The 23,673-nt window shown below is 42.0% G+C and overlaps 1 protein-coding gene across 3 annotated transcripts in view; it reads left to right on the top strand.

The window, feature by feature from the left end:
* Positions 1 to 9,287: 9,287 nt before the first annotated feature.
* Positions 9,288 to 23,673, top strand: part of TNS3 (tensin 3) — a 434,926-nt gene continuing 420,540 nt past the window's right edge. For all 3 annotated transcript variants that reach the window (XM_077118747.1, XM_077118732.1, XM_077118722.1), the window contains exon 1: positions 9,288 to 9,394. In XM_077118747.1, the coding sequence (XP_076974862.1) occupies positions 9,293 to 9,394 (102 nt within the window). In that variant the 5' untranslated portion in view covers positions 9,288 to 9,292. The remainder of the gene's footprint in view (positions 9,395 to 23,673) is intronic.

The following is a 23,673-nucleotide window of genomic DNA, read 5'->3' as shown; positions in this document are numbered from 1 at the left end:
CCATTTCCACTTTACAATAGAGTGCTGCTGTGCACGCCCAACTTTATGGCTTGGTGGGTCAGACAACACCCAACTCATGATAGGCAACTCAGGTCTCATGGTAACTTGGTGGCCCATGGTTAAGCATTCAGTCTCTACTAAGGCCCAGTAGCAGGCCAAAAGCTCTTTCTCAAAAGGAGAGTAGTTATCTGCAGCAGATGGTAAGGCTTTGCTCCAAAATTCTAAGGGTCTGCATTGTGATTCTCCTATAGGGGCCTGCCAAAGGCTCCAGACAGCATCTCTATTTGCCACTGACACTTCCAGCACCATTGGATCTGCTGGATCATATGGCCCAAGTGGCAGAGCAGCTTGCACAGCAGCCTGGACCGGTCGCAGAGCTTCCTCTTGTTCAGGTCCCCACTCAAAATTAGCAGCTTTTCTGGTCACTCGATAAATGGGCCAGAGTAGCACACCCAAATGAGGAATATGTTGTCGCCAAAATCCAAAAAGACCAACTAGGCGTTGTGCCTCTTTTTTGGATGTGGGAGGGGCCAGATGCAGCAATTTATCCTTCACCTTAGAAGGGATATCTCGACATGCCCCACACCACTGGACACCTAAAAATTTTACTGAGGTGGAAGGCCCCTGTATTTTTGTTGGATTTATCTCCCATCCTCTGACACACAAATGCCTTACCAGTAAATCTAGAGTAGTTGCTACTTCTTGCTCACTAGGTCCAATCAACATGATATCATCAATATAATGGACCAGTGTGATGTCTTGTGAGAGGCAGAAACGATCAAGGTCTCTGCGAACAAGATTATGACATAGGGCTGGAGAGTTGATATACCCCTGAGGTAGGACAGTGAAAGTATATTGCTGACCTTGCCAGCTGAAAGCAAACTGTTTCTGGTGGTCCTTACTAATAGCTATTGAGAAAAAAGCATTTGCCAGATCAATAGCTGCATACCAGGTACCAGGGGATGTATTGATTTGCTCAAGCAATGATACTACATCTGGAACAGCAGCTGCAATTGGAGTTACCACCTGGTTGAGTTTACGATAATCCACTGTCATTCTCCAAGACCCATCTGTTTTCTGCACAGGCCACATAAGAGAGTTGAACGGGGATGTGGTAGGAATCACCACCCCTGCGTCTTTCAAGTCCTTAAGAGTGGCAGTAATCTCTGCAATCCCTCCAGGAATACGGTATTGCTTTTGATTTACTATTTTGCTTGGTAGGGGCAGTTCTAGTGGCTTCCACTTGGCCTTTCCCACCATAATAGCCCTCACTGCACGAGTTAGAGAACCAACGTGGGGATTCTGCCAGTTGCTCAGTATGTCTATGCCAATTATACATTCCGGAACTGGGGAAATAACTACAGGATGGGTCTGGGGGCCCACTGGACCCACTGTGAGACGGACCTGAGCTAAAACTCCATTGATCACCTGGCCTCCATAAGCCCCCACTCTGACTGGTGGTCCAGAGTGACGTTTTGGGTCCCCTGGAATTAATGTCACTTCTGAACCAGTGTCTAATAATCCCCAAAATATCTGATCATTTCCTTTTCCCCAATGCACAGTTACCCTGGTAAAAGGCCGTCGGTCTCCTTGGGGAAGACTTAGAGGAAGGTTAACAGTATAAATTTGTGGCAGTGTAACAGGTTTCTCCCCCATAGGGACCTGGCCTCCCCTTCATTCAAGGGGCTCAGGGTCTGTAAACTGTTTCAAGTCTGGAAATTGGTTAAGGGGCCGTGACTCTGTGTTTTTGTAATTCAGGTTAGACTTCTGTTCCCTTGACCTAGAACTCTTTTGTTTATACAGTTCCAACAAGAATTTAGTAGACTGCCCTTCTATTGTATTTCTAGGCACCCCATGATTTACTAGCCAATGCCACAAATCTCTGTGTGTCATATAATTTTGATGCCTCCTTTGAGTTTGTTGCCTATTATAATACCCACGTCTACCCTGTCTTTGGTGATTAAGTGCTGCCACCTGGCTTCTGCCAACTCGGGATCCTGTCATCCCCATTGTGTTTAAGGATTCCAGCTCAGTGACAGCAGTTCCTACAGTAATATCTGACCTACAAAGAAGTGCAACCACAGAGCTCTTGAGGGATGATGGTGCTAGTCTCACAAATTTATTTCTCACTGTTCTGGTAAAAGGTGCATCCTCTGGACATTCCCGGGGTGTAAGAGCAGGCTTTGCATGATAAATCCACTCTAACATCCCAATCTCTCTAAGCCTCTGGATCCCCTCATCTACATTATACCAGGGCAGTTCTGGCATTTCAACCTCAGGTAATGTTGGCCACCTTTTGATCCATGTTTCAACCAACCACCCAAACAAGCTGTTAACACCTTTTCTAACTGCTCTAGCTATAACATTGAATGCAGAATCTCTGCTTAGTGGGCCCATATCAATAAATTCAGCCTGATCCAGCCTTATATTCCTCCCACCATTATCCCACACTCTTAAAATCCATTGCCACACATATTCCCCTGATTTCTGTCTATATAAATTGGAAAACTCACACAGTTCTTTTGGAGTATAACATACCTCCTCATGTGTGATACTTTGTACCTCACCTTTAGGGGCCTGTTGGGACTTTAGTCTAGTTATAGGTCTAGAAGAAATGAGGGGTGGTGGGGGTGGGTCATGAAAAGAATTAGAAATATCTTCCAAGCCATTTGCTTCAGGGCTTTCATTTGCAGTTTCATCTGGTGAAACAGGATTAATAACTCTAGGGCTAATCCCTTCAGGAGGAGGTTGGGTGGCCAATTTCTCAAGGCAGTCTGTCCTCAGGGCAGACTATTACAGGGTTATCTAAAGAAGGCTCAGCATGGTCTAGGGTTTCAACCTCACCCCCAACATCATTATCAATCCATATGTCACCATCCCATTTTTCAGGGTCCCACTCCTTTCCAATCAATGCCCTCACTTTAACGGCAGACACCATGCAAGACTGAGATTTCAGTTTACGTTGTAAAGTTGCTACTCTAACAATAAGATTCTGAGTCTGATTTTCAGAGATCTCAAGTCTACGGCTACAGGAAATAAAATTTTCCTTCAGGATACTCATAGAAACCTCTACATCTTTCAGACGGCACTTAAGCTTCTTGTTTGAAGCCTTAAGCCCATCCCTTTCACCCTTTAATATAGACAGTGTATCTAACAACAACCAACCAACATCTCTATAACTCTTATTCCTACAAAACTCTGTAAAGGTGTCAAAAACATTATCCCCCAGAGTCTGGCTTCGTACAAGCGAAGCATTAGGAGAATCGAATGATGATATTTTGACTATCTCCTTTGCCAACTCAGTCCATTGATTGGGAGTGTCATTCTGATTACGGGAATCAGAGTCCTTAGTGTCTCTGAGCCCAGTCAGAGTAGAAAACCATTCATAAAAACCCATTTTTAAGATTTTATTCCTTAAGAACCACTCCCGGTACCAAGATGTATTAGTTAGGGTTCTCTAGAGAAACAGAACCAACAGGGAACACTTGCAAATATAAAATTTATGAAAGTGTCTCATGTGACTGTAGGAACGCAGAGTCCAAAATCCACAGGGCAGGCTGCGAAGCCGATAACTCCAATGGATGGCCTGGACGAACTCCACAGGAGAGGCTCACCAGCCAAAGCAGGAATGGAACCTGTCTCCTCTGAGTCCTCCTTAAAAGGCTTCCCATGATTGGATTTAGCATCACTAATTGCAGAAGACACTCCCCTTTGGCTGATTACAAATGGAATCAGCTGTGGATGTAGCTGACGTGATCATGATCTAATCCTATGAAATGTCCTCATTGCAACAGACAGGTCAGCACTTGCCCAATCAGATGAACAGGTACCACAACTTGGCCAGTTGACACCTGTCCCTAACCATGACACTATGGTTGAAAAGAAAGAATCAACAATAACTGAGATGGTGGAGGAGGGAAGATTGACAAGAAGAGGTTGAAAAACTGGAAAAACTGGAGAGAGTGGAAGAGAGTTATGGAGCAAGTCTTTGAGATAGAAAGAAGAATGGAACCTAAAACTCAGAAATTGAGATTATCTTAGAATAAGAGAAGCAGTAGTAGATCCATGGAAAGAGTACAATGTATGCAGGCAGAGAGAAAACAAAGTGGGGAAAGCCTGCGGACAGGGAAAAGACCATGAAGGAAGGCCCTGGGCTGGGCTCCTGAGCCAAAGACAGAGAAGAGTTTGGTGAGTGAGCACCATCCCAGCTGAAAACAAAACAGCCCCAAGGCCAGAGTGCCAAAAACCTGTGGGGATAGGTGACTGGCAGACTTTACTTGTCTATGGTTGGCGCATCCCAACTCCTGGAATCCTTAAATGTGTTTCCTTACACCACAAAAGAGACATTTCTGCTGTGATTAAGTTAAGGATCTTGAAATAGGGTGATAGGGTTATCCAGGAGGACCAGTGTAATCCCAAGGATCCCCCTAAAGGAAGAAGGGCAGGAAATTCAGACCCAAAGGACAGAGCTCTCTGATTCCTGGCTTTGAAGATGGAGGAAGGTGCCATGAGCCAAGAAATGTAGGTGACATCTAGAAGCTGGAAAAGGCAAGGCAAGAATTATTTCCTAGAGCCTCCAGAAGGAACACCAACCACTTTAGAAAGACCTTAATTCTCATACTGTGAGACTCATTTGGAACTACTGATCTCCAGAACTGCAAGATAGTACACTTGCATTGTTTGAAGCCACTAAACATGTGTTGATTTGTTATAGGGCAATAGAAACTAATGCAATGTCCAAGACCCAGAACTACTATGTTAGAGACTCAGAATTTTGAAAACAGGAATCAGAATTTTGGAAACAATTTACTGAAGTGGTCCTTAGGGATTCTTTTCCTGGGGCCCTGGGGATGACCACAAGTTTGGAAAAGAGAAACCATGTGAAGTGGTTTGTGAAGGTCAACCTAGCAAGGGTGTAGAAATAAAAGACTTTCAGGAAGCACTGACTCACCATCTGTCCGGTGGCCTATTGCAGACTGTAGGTCTTTACTGATGCCATAAAACATTTTATTTTTAGCCATGTTTTTTTCTTTACTGGTTTCATAATTCATTATGCAAAATTTAATCATGAAGACAGAAGGTAAAAACTGTGGGTTTGATGACCTGATCTAGAATGTGCCCAGAGTATCATATTTGTTTAATGTGGTCTCTACCTTATGGGCATGTGTTAAAAATAGAACCACTTACAACCAGTTCTAACAACTAGGGATTAAAATTCTTAAAGAGAGAGAGAGAGATAGTGAGAGAGGGTGAACTGTAATTTTATTTCACATTTAGCAAATCAGAGGCAGTAATTTTATTTCACATTTAGCAAATCAGACAGATGTATGAAATGAGTTTGTAGGTCGCACTCAAAGAATGATATAGCCGTTATTAGCAGTCTTGAATAAGAAACCCCATTCTTCAGAAGATGTACAGCCTCATGGCAGCAGGACCAGGGGGGAATGATCCAGGGCTTCTCCTGGACTGAGGGGCCACCCCACCCTGCGGAAACCTGCCCTCCTGCTATTCTGCAGTGAGCTGGTCAGCAGTAAAGGAGAATAGATTTATTGTGCAGGAAGGGATGACTGTTAGGTTGGGGGACACTGAGACTCCAAGAAGAGAATACTGGAAGGTTATACAGCTCCTTATCATACATATATTTCATTTCTTCATCTAGTTAACAATTATTTAGGGCACACCCACTGTATGCTACAGGCTGGGAATACAACTCTGAACAAAACAGACCTTCTTCCAAGCTCTCGTGCAGGTAGACCCTGTACCAGAGGACGCAGATGTACCTGGAGCCTCCTTCTCACCTGCCTTCTCCTTGTCCAGAACCGGCAGGAAGCCATTTCTAAGAGGAGTGGTCCCCTGGCTATGAACTCTTCAAGGGCAGGTTGCTAGGTGCTTTCATTTTTGTACCCCCAGCATGCAGCGCACACAGTATATGGTCAATACATTTAAATTTAAGTAAATAAAGCTAATAGACCTTTAGTTCAAAGCATTAATATTTATTTCCCGCTTCTGCATATCCCAAAGTGAGCTCACACAGGTGGGTTCCTGCTTACATCTTGTGGGGAGAGAAACAGCTGAAAAATAATTTGATGAGGTGTCATGAAAAAGGCCCCAGTCCAGCCCAAAGGTAACAGAGAAATTTTCTCGGGAGAGTAAGCATAATCCCTCTGTAATGGAAACTCCTTTTTCCATGTCACAGAAAGTTGAAAGGTTAAGACGTCACCCACTCGCAAATGTTTTCAGGGTTGTTTGTTATCAGCTAGGCACCATCTGTGGATAAATGAAACCCTCTAACACGTAAACTACATTTTTGAAAAACCGAAAATGATGGACAGATAGTTTCTGTAAATATGTGCTTTGTCCTGCTAACTAAGAGGAAATAGGACAGAAATCCAACCACTTTCTTTTGTGTTAATGGGCTTCTCTTCCCCTGTTCCCAGGGGGGTGCTGGCTAGAGTAGGTCTCATGTAAGCAAGTCTACAGTCCCACCCAGTCGATTTTTAAAATCATTTACTAAAATCTGTGTTTACTTTTCAGATCTCCCCAGTGGAGTTGTGGCAGAGCCTGATTCCGACCCTGCAGCCCGTCTCCCCCAGGGGTTTTGACACCCCAGGGAGCTGATCCCTGAGGCTGGAGCAGCTGAGGTTTTGCTGCAGAAATCATCATCCCACGTGTTCAGGGAAAATGCAAATCCCTGCCTCCTTCACTGCCCGCAGAGACCACCCGGAAGCCACCAGCAAGGACAGAAGCTGCTGATGAAGAGGGCAGAGAGGGTCCTTTTTCAAACAGGCAGAATGAACTTCTCAGCTGAGAGATGACATCCTTCCCTCAGGCAAACTTAACCCATGGTGGGAAACAAGGAGCTGGTTTCTAGGTATTGTTTTCCTGAGTCTCCCGCATCTGGAGATAAAGAATTATCAACTGCCCCATTGTGGTAAAAATGGATGTGGAGTTTGACGACAAACACCAAAAGTGCTTTAAATGTTGATACCTGGGATTCCCTCTGGACTTTGTACCCTGCAGTGATCATACATGTGGGCAAAGATTCACAATGATGCTTTTTTCTTGGAAACATTGTTTATCATGGTGAAAACTTGGAAAAACCTAAATACAAGGGGTGGGGGAAGGGAATGGTTAAATAAATTACAGCAAATCTACCTAATGGGATTATGCCTTAATTTAAAATGATCACTGTGAATGTACCTAACAATAGCGGAAGAGGCTTCTTGATAAGATGTTAAGTAAAAGTAGAAGGATAAAACAATGTCAGCCCCAACCCTTCAGGATGGCAGCGCAAGAAGCTTTGGGGATCCACCCTTCTGAAATACTTTGAACCAACAGCAAGAACTGGCAGAAACATATTTCTCAAAGCTCCAGAAAACAGATAAAGGATTGCAGTCAGGGGGCCAGGGCCAAGTCAGGAGAAAGGCTCCTTATAAGCGGTAGAAACTTCTTGGTGCCCTGGTTGGTCCCTTTCCCACCCTTACCGTGGTGGAGCCAGCCTGCACCCCCAGTGTTGGTCCCTGGCCCCAGTTCCAGAGGGAGCAGATTTACGTTGTATGCATGTTTCCACAATTAGAAAAGAAAGAGAAACTAAAAAGAGTGACAATTAAGTGCAATGCATTGGATGGGATCTAAGAATGGAGGAGAAAAGACTCAAAAGGACATTAGTGGGATATAGGAACTATATCAATGTTAAATTTCTTGAACTTGAAAACTGTACTGAAAGTGATCACATAAGTGAATATCCTTGTTTGTAGAAGATGTGCATGGAAATAATATGTGTTCAAAGAGTATGATGTGTACAACTTACTCTCAAATGTTCAGAAAATAGATAAAGATAAATAGGTGATAGATGGGTGGGTAGATAAAGAATGATACTTCAAAGGTGGCAAAAGATTAAAATGGGTGGATCTGGGTGTTGGGGGCAGTGTATTAAAGTTCTCTGTATTGAGTTTGTATTATTTTTGCAATTATCCTGTAAGTGTGAAATTATTTCAAAATAAAAAGTAAAAATAAAAGTCTACCAAGTTGTGAGTTTACTGCAAACAAAGAGTCTACCACCTGCATATGAATAAGCCTGAATGGGGGGAGAGGGCAAAGTTATCCCTCTTTTAGCATTTGGGTTAGCTTTTTTCTATTATCTGAACTTTAAGTACAAGTATTAAATTGTTCTTATATTTAATGAATCTTCTGAAAGAAGACTATAGATCTCTTTTTTTCGATGTGCACGTTACTGGAGAATTAAAGGTGTTTAATATTCTGCCTGCACTATATATTAAAATGTAGATTAAGCAGCTTTAAGACAGGATAAACTTATGAAGCATGTAATAACATGGATGGACCTAGAGAATATTATGCTGAGTGAGTCTAGCCAAAAACTAAAAGACAAATACTGTATGGTCCCACTGATGTGAACCGACATTCGAGAATAAACTTGGAATATGTCATTGGTAACAGAGTCCAGCAGGAGTTAGAAACAGGGTAAGATAATGGGTAATTGGAGCTGAAGGGATACAGACTGTGCAACAGGACTAGATACAAAAACTCAAAAATGGACAGCACAATAATACCTAATTGTAAAGTAATCATGTTAAAACACTGAATGAAGCTGCATCTGAGCTATAGGTTTTTTTTTTTACTATTATTATTATTACTTTTATTCTTTTCTCTATATTAACATTCTATATCTTTTTCTGTTGTGTTGCTAGTTCTTCTAAACCGATGCAAATGTACTAAGAAACGATGATCATGCATCTATGTGATGATGTTAAGAATTACTGATTGCATATGTAGAATGGTATGATTTCTAAATGCTGGGTTAATTTCTTTTTTTCCGTTAATTAATAAAAAAAATGTAGATTAAGCTTTGTACATATGTTTAAAAAGATATGTAAAAATGTATTTGTAAAAGTCTGCCTAAATCAAATGCCTGCTAAGAATTTTTCAAAGTGCATCACTTTTTTTCTTCCTTACCAGAAAATTAATTGCCAGGAAACCTCTTCAACTTCACATTTAGGACGCAGGTTATTGCTCCCCCAATTCGCTGAGGGGTTCCAGGACGCCCCGGTGTGCTCTGCAGCACTAAGGGGAAGGCACTGCCTCCCTCAGTCTCCCCCAGTCCCACCCGAGGAGCGAAGTGGGGTCTTCCCGGTAGTGCCCTGCCCAGCTCAGCGTCCTAGCCAGAGGAGCGCCCGCTGGCGGAGGTCGGCGAACTGCGGCGGCGGCGGCAGCGGCTGCCTGGGTGGGGCGGGGCCGTGGGCGTGTCCGGTCTGTTCCTGCGAGTTCGGAGCCCATGGGAGCCTCCGCGAGCCTGGCCCGTGTGCGGCAGGGGCTGTGCGCCGCTCATCCGGCCCCCCACACCCCGAGAGCCAAAGCCCGCGTGGCCATGACCCAGGTAAGCAGAGGGTGCTGGTTGGGGGGGGGGGGGGGGCGTGTGCAGGAGGCGCCATGCTGGGAGGAGCCCACCCCTCTTCCCGGGTGCTGCTTCCCCGGGTGCTGCTTTCACGTGGCGCTCAATGGAACCGTCCCTAGACTGAGACGCGTCTCCCATGCTGGCGCTGGCAGAGTTTTCCAGGCTGAAAAGTTTTGTTTGGCTGCTGGGGGTTTGCCTTCAGCACGGGTCCCAAACCGGGATGGGTCGCTGACGGTCCCGCAGCCGGCCTTGCTGTGGTCGGCTTTGGCCAGCTAAGTCAGAGACCCGTGCCCTCTCGGTGCCCCGGGGGATGGCAGTCAGCTTCGCAGGGAAGAGCGCTGTGTCTGCGCCCATTTGCCATCCTCAACAGGCAGACCCCACAGGTCATGGGTTAGAGGGGAGAAGGTCCTTGTAAAGTTTTCTGTCTTCTGGGATGTGAGGGGGGAGGGTATGGGCTTTGGACCCCAGCAGGTACCCGGTCTCCGGTCTGGGAACCTCACTTTTCTTAGTTGTAATCCGTGATTAAAAAAATTTTGATTTTGGGATATGCCTCTTTCAATCCCAGTGACCACTTGTTCCTCCACAGCGTTTGCAAATAAATTCGGGGCCATCTCGTTCTCAGTGGCTTCTTTTTACAGAAATCTGCTCCTCCATTAGGCTCTGAACACTTCTCTGGTGTATTAAAACACTGCCTGCGTTTCTCTAAATGCGTTCAGCACCAGTTATTTATGAAGGCAGGAAAGGCAGATTTTATTAAATCCTTAACCACCCTACCACTTCCCAGCCCAAACTTGTCCTCAGCCCCCAACTTTATTTATAAACAGTACCTTCAAGAGAGAGAGTGTTGGCTTCTAAGCAACTAGCCCACATTCAAATGTTACTTCTTTGCTGAATAGCTCAGTAGCCTTGGGCAAGTTGCTTAACTTCTCCGAAGCAGCTTGCTTACCTGCAAACTGACAGGCATGCCTTTAGGGGAAGGATCAACAAAGTCTGGTAGATCAAAGAGCTCAGCACAATTCTTGGTGTTTTAGCTCCCTCCTCTGCAAAAGCTGGGAGCCTTTTAGGTAATCTCAAAATGTGCGTATCTGAGTTTACCCAAAATAACTGTCCCTCTGTTAAACCATGGAGGAAAGTCATCCGTGAACTGTAACAAGACTTGACTGTGGAATACTGTCCATTCCTCTTTCAGCCAGTCCAGTGGGGGCTCTGTCTATGGCACCAGGGAGATGAAAATGAATATAGCTTCTGTTATCACGGTCTTCGGGCTGGAAGAGGCACAGAAGATTAAAAACCAACTGGAACACCAGTCTATAAATGCAATAATATAACAGCTGGTCCTTCCCTAATACTCCCTCTGTGAAGTGTTAAATACTTACAAATACTGGCTCACTTAATTATTACATCCCTAGAAGGAATGGCACATTATTCACCCCATATGATCGATAAGAAGAGTAAGGCACAGAGCCCTTCCGAATTTACACAGTCACTAAGAGACAGAGAAATACACACCCAGGCATGCATGCCCGAAGTTCATGCACATAACCATCCGTACTAAATGGATTTCACTATCTCAGTGAGCAAAGCCAGAGGAGGCAGGCTTAAATCTGTCTGGTAACCTGCAGTTGCAGGAGGAAGTGTAGGATTTTGGTGGACAGGGAAGCCAGGAAAGGCATTCTGAGTACACAGCGTGAGCAAAGGTCCAGGGAGTAAGAAGTTTGAAAGCCAAATGCCAAACTGAGAAACAGATCTGGAGAGGAGAGGCAGGAAATGGAAATGGAGGTTTCCTAAGTCTGACTTGCTTTAAGATGGGAAAAGTAAAACTCTGGCACTGGGGAGAATGTGTTTCTGGGAAGCCAGTTCTCCCTTGCACCAGAGACCCTAATGAAATATTCAATTTGCGGTTGTGGGCGCCCAAACTTCCAGCTCCCAAATTCTCCCCGTTGGTTTTACAGGAAAGCCAACCACTTGCCAACAATTCCCTTTTCTTTGTACTTATCACAGAATTCATGGGCTTTGATTAGGATACATAAATATTTACTAGTTTTAGTTTGATGTGACTTGGTGGTTGAAATCATAGAAGTTCAGCAAGTCAGAGGATATTGGAGTCCAGAGAGGGAACACAACTTTTTCATAGTCACACAGAAAATTAGTGGCAAAGACAAGGTGCACCAGAGGCAGAACTGCTTCAGGCATCTCCCAAGAAGTAGTTTGGATCCTGAGAGCAGAGGAAGCCTTAAAAATATTCACGTAACTTCTGTTCCATCCTGTTGGACTAGTAGAAGGTTCTCACAGTCAGCAGATCTTGCAGACAAGAATAGTTTGACCAAATGAACTTCTGAATTTCTCCATTCCACACTTGCCTTTCAGTGTTAGAACTCTGCATAACAAATTCATTGAGCCATAGGTTTTGAGTCTCAAGCAAGGACTCAGCACTTTGCATTTCTTGTCCACAACAGTCCTATGCAATAGGCATTTTCATCATGATTTTCGTGAGGGAATCATAGTTGTGAAAAGTTAAGTAACTTGCCCAAGTTCATCCAGAATGTAAGTGGCTGAGTTGAGATTTGAACACAGGCCTGGGTGATTCTGAAACCCAGGCTGTGTTGAGGCCCGTTTGTGTCTCATAAAGGAGAGCATCCATTCATTCTTGCTAACGACTATGCGTGGTTCCTGAGGAGCAGCCCACCACAGTGTGGGTGGGTTTGTAGGACTCCCTCCATCCACATAGCTTCCAGATGTGCAGATTCTCATGCTTTCTCATGACTTTGCTTCACCACATCAAGTGGCATGGTGTGGGTACCCAGGGACCCATTTCCCTCCCTGGGCTAATGGGCATTTTCCATTTCACTGAGAATTTTGCATTCGGTTGAAGGCAGAGCCTCCTAAACTGTCTGTGGTGAAGGAGCAATCCCTTTAATAATTTTCAGTTCATCATATACCAATAATAAACACAATTATAGCATAATAAAATGAATAAAAGGCAAAGATACACAACATACGAAGTCAAATCTTTACTTTTTGAGATAATTGCAGGTTTATACACAGCTGGGAGAAATAATACAGAGAGCTCCCATGTGCCCTTCACCCAGGTTGCCCAATGGTTACATCTTGTAAAACTACAGGATAATATGTCAACCAGAGCATTGGCATTGACAGTCAAGACACAGAACATTTCCAACACCGTAAGGATCCTTTGTGTTGGCTTATTATGGTCAGAACCACCCATCACCCTCTACCTTCTCCCTTCCCTTCCCCAACCCCTGGTAACAGCAAACATGCTCTTCGTTTCTATAATTTTTTCATATCAGTGAATGTTGTATCAATAAATCAAACCATGTAAATTTCTGAGATCAGCTTTCTTGTACTCAGCTTAGGTTCCTCAAAATTCATCCAGGTATCAATAGTTCATTCCTTTTTATTGCTGAATAGTATTCTGTTGTATGGATCCACCACAGTTTATTGAAGCGTTTGCACACAGAAGTACATCTGGGTTGTTTCTACTTTTGAGTAATTATGTGGTAGAGCGGCTATAAACATTGGTGTACAGGTTTACTGTGAATATAGTTCTTCCTTTATCTGGGAAAATTGCTCAAGGGTATAAATCCTGGGTCACATTGAGTTTTTTGAGAATGAATTTTTAAGAGGCCTTGTACCGTTTTGCATTCCCACTAGCAGTGTGGAAACTCCAGTTTCTCTGCATTTTCACCAGCATTTGGTGTTGTCACTATTTTTCTTTTTTTACATTTTAGATAGGTATATAGTGACGTCTCATTGTGGCTTAATTTGCATTTCTCTAATGGCTAATGATGTTGGCTGTCTTTCTCATGTGCTTACTGGCTATTTGTACATCTTCTTCAGTGAAATGTCTGTTTGTGTCTTTTGTCCATTTTTTAATTGGATTTTTTTAATGATGAGTTTTGAGAGTTCTTTTTGTATTCTACATACCAGTCCTTGGTGGTTTGCAAATATGCAACTTGCAAATATTTTTTCTCTCACTCTGTAGTTTGTCTTTTCATTGTCTTATTATTTTATATATTTTCACAGAGAAAATGTTTTTAATTTTTATAAGATCCCATTAATTTTTAATCTAATGTATCGTCCCTTTGGTGTCAGGTCTAAGAACTCTTTGCCTGAGTCTGGATACCACAGACTTTAACCTATGTATATTTTTCTTTTTCCAAAAACTTTTATAATTTTAAATTTTGCATTCAAATTTGTGATCTACTCTGAGTTAATTTTTTATAAGGTGTAAGTTTTAGGTCAAGATTTTTTGTTTTTGTTTTGTTTCTGTTTTTGTTTCTGCCTAAGGATGTACAATTATACCACCACCATTTATTGAATTCTTTTTTGCACCTTTGTCAAAAATTGGTTGAGTGTATTTTTGAGTCATTTGTGGGTTCTCTGTTCCATTCCATTGATGTTTGTGTCTATTTCTCCTCCAATTTCAAACAGTCTTGATTATGGTAGCTATATAATAAGTCTTGAAATCAGGTAGACTGATTCTTTCCAACTTTATTCTTCTTTTTCAAAACTGTTTTAGTTCTTCTAATCCCTTTTCCTTTCCATATAAATTTTTAAATGATATTGTCTATAGTTACAAAAAAATCTTGCTTTTTGATTGGAATTGCATTAAACCTATTTATCAGTTTGGGGAGAAATGAGTCTTCCAATCTATGAATACAACATGTCTCTCCATTAATTTAGAACTTATTTTATTTCTTTTATTAACATTTTATATCTTTTAGCATACAAATCTTATATATGTTTTGTTAGATATATGCCTAAGCTTTAAAAAAATTTTTTTTAACAAAACATATAAACATGAACATTCTTACCATATGATCATTTCATTCTTGGTACATAAAAAATAACTCACATTATCATGACATAGTTGTATAGTCATCACCATGTTCACTTCTTAGAATATTTGCATCAATCCAGAAAAAGAAATAAAAAGAAAAAAGAAAAAAATTCGTGCATACCATGCCCCCTCCCCCTCCCCCTCACTGATCACCAGTATTTCAATCTACTAAATTTATTTTAGCATTTGTTCCCCCATTATTTATTTATTTTAATCCATATGTTTTACTCATCTGTTGATAAAGTAGATAAAAGGAGTATCAGACACAAGTTTTTCACAACATACAGTCACACTGCAAAAGCTATATCATTATACAATCATCTTCAAGAAACATGGCTACTGGAACACAGCTCTACATTTTCGGGCAATTCCCTCCAGCCTCTTCATTACACCTTAACTAAAAAGGTGATATCTATATAATGCATAAGAATAACCTCCAACTCTCAACTCTATTTGGAATCTCTTAGCCATTGACACTTTGTTTTGTCTCATTTCATTCTTTGCCCTTTTGGTCAAAAAGGATTTTTCAATCCCTTGATGCTGAGTCCCAACTCACTCTAGGATTTCTGTCCCACGTTGCCAGGAAGGTCCACACCCCTGGGAGTCATGTCCCATGCAAAGAGGGGGAGGGCAGTGAATTTGCTTGTTGTGTTGGCTGAGAGGGAGAGGCCACATCTGAGCAACAAAAGAGGTTCCCTGGGGGTGACTCTTAGGCCTACCTTTAAGTAGGCTTTGCCTGTCCTTTGTGGGCTTAAGTTTCATGTGAACAAATGCAAGATTGAGGGCTCAGCCTATTGCTTTGGTTGTCCCCACTGCTTGTGAGAATATCAGGAGTTCTCCACTTGGGGAAGTTGAATTTTCCCCCTTTCTCGCCATTCTCCCAAGGGTACTTGCAAATGCTTTTTTATTCATTGTTCAAATAACTCTGGAATTTACCGGGGCATCACTCTGGACAAACCTACATAATCTCATGACCTACACAAGGTTCCATGTAGTTATGGTGTTAAGTTAAGCTGTTCACATAAGTTATATTAGGAACTGCACTAGTCAAAATATCAATTTTGTACCAAATAAACATTTTTGCTTTAGTCTCATACATAAGTTAAAGTTTTAAAATATGAATTGCCGTCTATTTTCAACACCCTACATACTAACATTCCTTTGTTCTTCCTCATGCAAAAACGTTTTTAAATTTGTACATTTAGTCTTAAGCTTTTTTAAAAATTATAAATGATATTGCATTTAAAATTTTAATTTCCATGTGTCTGTTGTGAGTATATAGAAATACAGTTGATTTTTGTATGTTTATCATATATCCTGCAACCTTGCTGAAATGGCTTATTAGTTCTAGGAGGCAAGTTTTTTGGGGGGAGGGGTTGATTCCTTGGGATTTTCTGTATAGAAAATCATGTCATTTCCAAAGACAGGCAGTCTTATTTGTTCCCTTTGAATCTGCTATGTGTTTTCTTTTCTTTTCTTGACTTATTGCACTGCTAGAACTTCTGACACATTGGTTAAAAGAAGTGGTAAGAGTGGACATCCTTGCCTATTCCTTGTTATTAAGGAAACAACATTCAGTCTTTCACCATTAAGTATGTTATTAACTGTAGAGTGTTTGTAGATGCTTTTTATGTGGTTGAGGAAGTTTCCTTCTATTCCTAGTGGATGAAAAAATTTTATTTTGAATGGGTATTGAATTTTGTCAAATCCTTTTTTTCTGTATAAACTGATAGGATCTTATGATTTTTCTTCTTTACCTGTTAATATGGATGATTATATAGAATTATTTTTAAGTGTTCAATCAACCTTTATCCCTGGAATAAACTCCACTTGGTCATGGTATATAACTCTTTTTATATATTGCTGAACTCTATTTGCTAATATTTGTTAAGTATTTTTGCATCTCTATTCATAAGGAATATTATTCTATAGTGTCTTTGATTTGGGTATTAGTGTTATGCTGGTGATTTAGTTTGCCAGGGCTACCATGACAAATACCACACAATGGGTTGGGTTAAGCAATAATTTATTGTTATACATTTTTGGAAGTTAGAAGTCCAAAATCAAGATGACAGCAAGGCCGTGCTTTCTCCCCAAAGTCTGAGGTACTGTAGATGTTGTTGCTTGCTTTCAACAGTTGTTGGTTTCCTTGGCGTCTCTCTCTGCCTTCTGTCACATGACCATCTCTCCTTGTGTCTGCTTTTCTGGTTTCTTCTTTTATTGACTGCATCCAGATTTGTTCTGCTTATCCAATAACTTGGATTAAGGCCCGCCCTGATTCAGTTGAGCTACACTTGAATAGAGTTTTGGAATGTCCTACTCACAGATGAGTTCACCTTAACTGAGAACACGTCTTCAAAGGGTCTTATTTACATCTTGATTCAGACCCACAGGAATGTGGATTAAACTAAGAACATGTCTTGAGGGGGTACATAATTCAGTCTACCACTGTTGGCTTCATAAAATGAATTCCTCTTCTGTATTCTGGAAATGGGTTGTATAGAATTGGTGTTAATTTTTCTGTGACTGTTTAACATAATTATCCAGTTAAATCACGTGGGCCCAGAAATTTCTTTTTGTTGGGTATTTACATAACTAAATTTAATTTACTAAGTAGTGATAGGGCTACTGGAATGATCTATTTTGTATTGGGTGAGTTGTGGTAGTTGTGAGTTTTGAAGATTAGTCTTGTTTGGAAATGTTGATTAATAATGTTTTCTCAGAATTGCTGATGGAGTACGCATTTTGTGTATCATAAGGTAGCACCTTAATGAAGCATTAATATTCCCACTGCAAAATCAGCATCCATGCTGAATAAGGTTGTTGAGGGTGATTGGCCTCACTTAGCTCAGTTTTATCACCTCCATGGAGCTATGATGAGGAAGGCAGTGAACGCTTAGTGAACATTTACGTAGCTTTTTTTTTTTAAAGTATTTTTATTGAGATATCTTCACACACATACAGTTCATCCAAAGTATACAATTCATGGCTCACAATAGCATCACTTAGTTGTGTATTCATCACCATGATCATTTTTAGAATGTTTGCATCACTCCAGAAAAAAGAAATAAAATGAAAAAAGAAAAAACTCAGACATCCCATGTCCTTTACCCCTCCCTAGTATTTCAAGCTACTTGATTTTTTTTACCTCTTATCCCCCCCATTATTTGTTTATTTTTGTCCTTATTTTTTTATTTTTTTACTCATCTGTCTGTACCCTGGTAAAAGGGAGTGTCAGCCACAAGGTTTTCCCAATCACACTGTCAGTCACAATGTAAAAGTATGTAATTATACAACTGTCTTCAAGAATCAAGGTTACTGGAATACAGTTCCAACAGTTTCAGGTACTTCGCTCTAGCCACTCCATATACCATAAATGAAAAAGGAGCTGTAACTTTTGATGTATGTCTCCATGTCAACAAACCCATATCCATAATTCTGAAATCCAGAAATCTCAGAAAAACAATTCATTGATTGATTTATTTGGGTAAATAATGCTTAAATCCGTTTTTTTGTCTTGTTTTTTTTTCTCATGGGCAGGCACTGGGAATTGAACCCAGGTCTCCGGCATGGCAGACGAGAACTGCTGAGCCACCGTGGCCCGCCCTGTTTTGTTTTTTTAAGTGAGCTGAATTAATGTGGCTCAATTTATGGGTCTTAATTATCTTACTCAGCAAGTACATGTGAGTTCCAAGATCCAGGCACTTCACTCTTCTTGGTGCACTCTCAGTTCCTGCCACTTGGACACCCAAGATGTGCTTTTGGAACAGGAAGAGAGGGGTAAGAAAGAATAAACAAGAACCCCTGTAGCAGGCCAGTGGCAGAGGCATTGTGGTGCATCTGGACTCCTGGTTCAGGGCATTCCTGGCAATCCCACAGGCACTGACCTTGTGAGGACCAAGGTGGCGCCCCACAGGCCTCCTCAGACCTGCCTGTCCACCTCCCCCAGGGGACCTGTCAGCCTCTTCAGGACTGGGACTCAGCATCCTCCCCTTGGGCCACTCTGCCCTCCCTGTTCTTTGAAGACTTTATCTGATTGACATGAAAAAGGTACTTGCCCAGGGACAAATGGAGCTAAAGGGAGAGAAACTCTAAGTTGATTACAGAAGGAAATTTGGCCAAGATGGCCCCTGGTTCTGAGGTGGAGGGGAGAAAGCTGCTCTGGGACAAGTGGTCCTGGTGGCGGAGCCCCAGGCTGGCCCTCACCAGCTGCCCATTTGCATGCTATTTTTTTTTTTTCAATTTTTTTTTGTTGTTCTTGTTTTTTGTTTAACCAATGTGACATAAAAGTTAGTAAGTAAATAGAGGAGTTAACATGATTTTAAAAACATAATTTTTTTAAAAGTGAAAGGCATTGTCTAAATAAGGAAGGAGATGGTCACTTATCAGTATCTTGGCCTGATAAGACATAGAATCTTTGTCGTCTAGGCAAATTGCTCAGATGGTTAAAAACCTTCTACAGCTTCTCGGTAAGAGCAAACAAATAATCCAAAAAAAAATTGTCATTTTAACTGAGTGAAAACCAAATTTTGTTTTGCATAAAGAAATATCTGATAAGGGAACTATTAAAAATCTTATAAAGCTATAAAATCTTAGCCAATCTTAACCGCAATCAATAAAATTCACTTCCAACAAGTCTTCTACAACTTTCTATATCTATCGATTTTGTCCTACACTTTCCTGTTTCTTATTCTGCAACAATCATTTATTTTACTTTAGGGGAAAAAAGTACTCTTTTTGCTTAATAAAAACACTTCCTGCATACTTTACATATTTAAATCACAAAAAAAACCCTGGAAATCAATCTTCAAACCAGCATCCTACAAAACTCAATTCTTTTTTCTGTTTGTTTATTTTCTTTTTTTGTAAAAAGTAACATATGTACAAAAAAGCAATGAATTTCGAAGCACATCACGACACTTAGTTGTAGAACACCATTTGCCTTGACCTCATCTTCTTTAGAACCTTCTTCAGAGAGCTGATTTTTCCTTTGTGTATTTAAAGGATTAGAGACAAATAAACATCGGACTCGGCTATGTGCCTGATGTATAGGAGACTCCGAAGTAAAATTTAAAAGTTTAGTTCTTGTCTTCTGGCTCTGCCCATTCCTACTAGATAGGTATTGCATAAGGAAGCTGTCTTTAGGAAGAAGGCCCTGGGTGTCAGGAAGGAAAACTCTTGTCCAACTCTTCCTTATCAAGGTCCTTTCTCGCTGGAAGGTCAGTGCAGCTCCCTCTTCTGCTCTGGCAAGGGGCTGTGTCAAGCCTTAGGCCCTCATGCCTTTGTCCTCTTTAGCCAGTTTCCCGGCCTCCAGCCCACCTCCCTCTTCCATGCGTCACCCTCCTCCCTGGGAGAGGGCAGTCTCAAGCAGAGCCGTGAGAAGGAGCCAGAAGGTACCGGAAGCCACTAGAAGGTGCCTGGGCCAGGCGTGGTCTGTGTATTGGGAGGACAGGCCCTGGGAGCTGCTGCCTGCTTGCACACCTGGGCTCTGTTCTGTAGTTGCGTGGCTTCGGCTAAGTGACTTCAACTTCCTGTGCCTTCGTTTTTTACCTGTGATGTGGCACATTCAAAATGTCTAATGATGGATAGGGTTGCTGTTTTATTATTACTATTATCCTCACGCATAAAAGGCTTTGAGTTTTGGTCCTTCAAGAACTGACGGACTGGGAAATGTGGCAGCATGGATTAATTGTCATCCGGTGGAATGTGGTGACGAGAACCTCAGGGGGACGCTCAGAAACCAGGGTCCACTCTCTCCACCATCCCTAGGATTGAGAGAGGTTGCATTGTAATTTATCAAAATTCATAGAAAAGAGGAAGAAGGGCCTTCCAGGCAAGGAGCCAGAGTAATCAGAGGAACAGATAAGAGAAGGGGGTGGATTTTCCACAAGCTCAGAGATAGCAAATACCAGAGACAAGGAACACCTGTATGGCCAGGTGAAGGGCATGCTGGGAGATTCCCCAGAAAGGCCGTGGGTGAGGGCCAGGGCCGCTGTGGTCTTGGAGGTTAGGGGGAGCCTGTGGCACCCCTAACACACCATATCCCCAAACTGACCTGGTCAGCTGTGTGAGGAACACTGGTAATAAAATGTCATGTAAAACTAGTCTGTTGTACAAAGGTGTGTACACACGTGTGTTAGTATGCAGGCACATTTGCTCATGTGTGTGCATGTGATTGTGTGTGTATGATATTTGCATGTATATGTGTGCATGTGCACATAAAGAGCCATATACAGGGTGTCTTGCAAAACTGAACAGACGTAGCTTACTGGAAAGTGGGATCTTGAGAAACTGTACTGTACTTTTCTTATGGTTTTTCTATGCAGAGTATAAAGATATCATTTATAATCGGATAAATAAGAAAGATTTTAATTTTGCAAAAAATAAACTTGCTTTGACACTATTGTGTCAAGTAGACTTTAGAAGGGAAACTGAGGGTGGGGAGGCTTGCCCCATGGAGGAGGGGTAGGAACTCACAGGATACCCGTGGGTGAGGGTAGTGTGGGCTGAGAAGGGTGGGACGTGCAGGGCCGATGAGAAGGGGCCTGGGAGGGCGTTGGGGGCTGGCTCAGTGCAGGACTGTAGTAGCACATGCTGCAGGAGCTCTGGCCTGCGGGAGCACGACCAGGAACTGCGTTTGGGAACCTCTGAGGGGATGCAGAGGTGGATAAGAAAGGATCAGCAGGCAGCCCTGGAAGGGTTGCCTGAAGGCCCGTTTTGAGCCGGCTACTCAAGATTTCCCTTCATCCTGGGTTAAAGCAGGGAAAGGCAATTTAGGAACCTGGGCAGCTGTGTAACCTGGGGTGGGTTAGTAAATCACAAGAATCTTCAGTTTTCCTGTCTGTAAAATGCATGGCTAACAAAAATACCTTCCTTGTAGGTTTTTTTTTTTTTTGCTTAGCCCATAATGTTCAATAACATATTTTTATTATCATTATTAATAGATTTTACTCCATGGAGTGCTTACCGGGAGAATAAAATACCTCAAAGCAAATAGCCCTTAAAATATATTCATTACTCTAAGAGCCCACTGCATGGCAGCCACCTGGAGATGGAGACATCAAGACTCGGTCTCTCGGCTAGAGGAGAGTGCTCAGCCTGGCGAGGGGAGCCTTAAAACACCCTGTTTCAGTTTCCCAGCTCCTAAAACAAATACCGCACAATGGGTTGGCTTAAACAATGCGAATTTATTGGGGGCTAACAGTTTTGAGGCTAGGAGAAGTCCCACATCGAGGCATCATTGAGGCAATGTTCTCTCTGTGAAGACTGGCATTCTGAGCCCGCTGCCGGAGATCCCTGGTCCTTGGCTTTTCTACTTCACTGCAGTGCACGTTGTTGTCTTCTCCTTTCTCTTCCACATGGCTCCAACACTTTTGTGAATTACATTCTGTTTATAAAGGGCATCAGTAATTGGGATTAAAGCCCAACCTGACACAAAATTTATATTTTGACTAGTGCATTTCCTAATATAACTTATGTAGACAGCTTAATTGAACACCATAAGTACATGGAACCTTGAGTAGGACATGAGATTTTGTTGGTTTATCCAGAGTGATGCCCTGATAAATCCCAGAGTGATTTGAACAGTGAATAAAAAAAGTATTTGCAAAGGCCCCTTCGAGAAATGGTGAAAAAGGGGGGAAATTCAACTTCCCCAAGTTGAATTCTTGATATTCTCACAAGCAGTGCGGACAACCAAAGCAATAGGCTGAACCCCCAATCTTGGGGGTCGTTCCTATGAAACTTAACCCCACAAAGGATAGGTCAAGCCTACTTAAAATTAGGCCTAAGAGTCTATCCCAAGAAAACCTTTTTTGTTGTTCAGATGTGGCCTCTCTCTCCAGCCCACACAGCAAGCAAACTCACTACCCTCCCCTGTCTACATGGGACATGACTCCCAGGGATTTGGACCTTCCGGGCAACATGGGACAGAAATTCTGGAATGAGCTGAGACTCAGCATCAAGGGATTGAGAAAAACCCTAGAATGAGCTGAGACTCAGCATGAGGGGATTGAGAAAACTTTCTCGACTGAAAGGGAGAAGAATGAAATGAGACAAAATAAAGTGTCAATGGCTGAGAGATTCCAAACAGTCGAGAGGTTATCCTGGAGGTTATTCTTATGCATAAAATAGATATTACCTGTTTAGTGAAGGTGTAACAGAGAGGCTGGAGGGAACTGCCTGAAAATGTAGAGCTGTGTTCCAGTAGCCGTGTTTCTTGAAGATGATTGTATGATATAGCTTTTGCAATGTGACTGTGTGATTGTGAAAACCTTGTGTCTAATGCTCCTTTTATCTACCTTATCAACAGATGAGTAAAGCATATGGAATAAAGATGAATAATAGGGGAAATAAATATTAAAATAAATTTAGATTGAAATGCTGGTGATTGGTGAGGGGGAAGGGTGGGGTTATGGTATGTATGAATTTTTTTCTGTTGTCTTTATTTCTTTTTCTGAATAGATACAAATGTTCTAAGAAATGATCATGATGATGAATATGCAACTATGTGATGATATTGTGAATTACTGATTATATATGTAGAATGGAATGATCAAAAGTTAAGAATGTTTGTGTTTGTTCGGTGTTTTTTGGTATTTTAAAAAAAAATTAAAAATTAAAAAAAAAAAAAAGCCCAACCTGATTCAGCCGGGCCACACCTTAAAGTCACATCTTCAAAAGATCCTTTTTACAGTGGACCACACCCTCAAGACCAGAGGTTGGGACCTGAATGTGCCTTTTGCAGGGAGACATGATTCAATCCCCAACATGCTCTTAGTAGTATACCTTCTGAGCCCCAGTTAGACACCAGATTATGACAAATAATTCTTCACCTTTGTGTTGTGCAAAAAATGTCAAGTTTATTTCCTTTAAACAGATTAAACACAGCGTGCCCAGGTGGTTTAGTGGTAGAATGCTCGCCTTCCATGCAGGAGGCCTGGTTTGATTCCCAGACCATGTACCCCCCACCAAAAAAAAAAAAAATTAAATACATCTCTCAACTATCCTCCTTCCAGGATGGTGAGAAATTAATTCCTGTCATTTTCATGGCTGCCTCTAGTACCTGGGTTTTACTAAGGCCCTGGGATTTTTTCCTTAACATTTGTAGAGTAAAACATATAGAAAAATGCACAAGTAGTGATAATGAATTGTCAGAAGTGAACACACTCATGTCACCATCTGCCAGGACAAGAAGGGAATATTAACAGCTTTCCCGACCCCATCCTTGAGGCCCTCACCATCACCCCCATCTCTGTCCCCTGAAGTGACCACTGTCCTGACCTTGTCCCACCCTCATCCCCACCCCCAGAGGCCTGGCTGGTGGCAACCTCCTCTTCTATGTCCTTGTCAACATCCCACCTGCCACTTGTCCGGCTAAATAAGCATTGAAGGGGAGGGT

The sequence above is a fragment of the Tamandua tetradactyla genome, chromosome 1, assembly GCF_023851605.1.
Source record: "Tamandua tetradactyla isolate mTamTet1 chromosome 1, mTamTet1.pri, whole genome shotgun sequence".
Lineage (NCBI taxonomy): Eukaryota > Metazoa > Chordata > Mammalia > Pilosa > Myrmecophagidae > Tamandua > Tamandua tetradactyla.
Note: the sequence above shows the minus strand (reverse complement) of the source record. Positions and strands in the feature narration are given on the sequence as shown.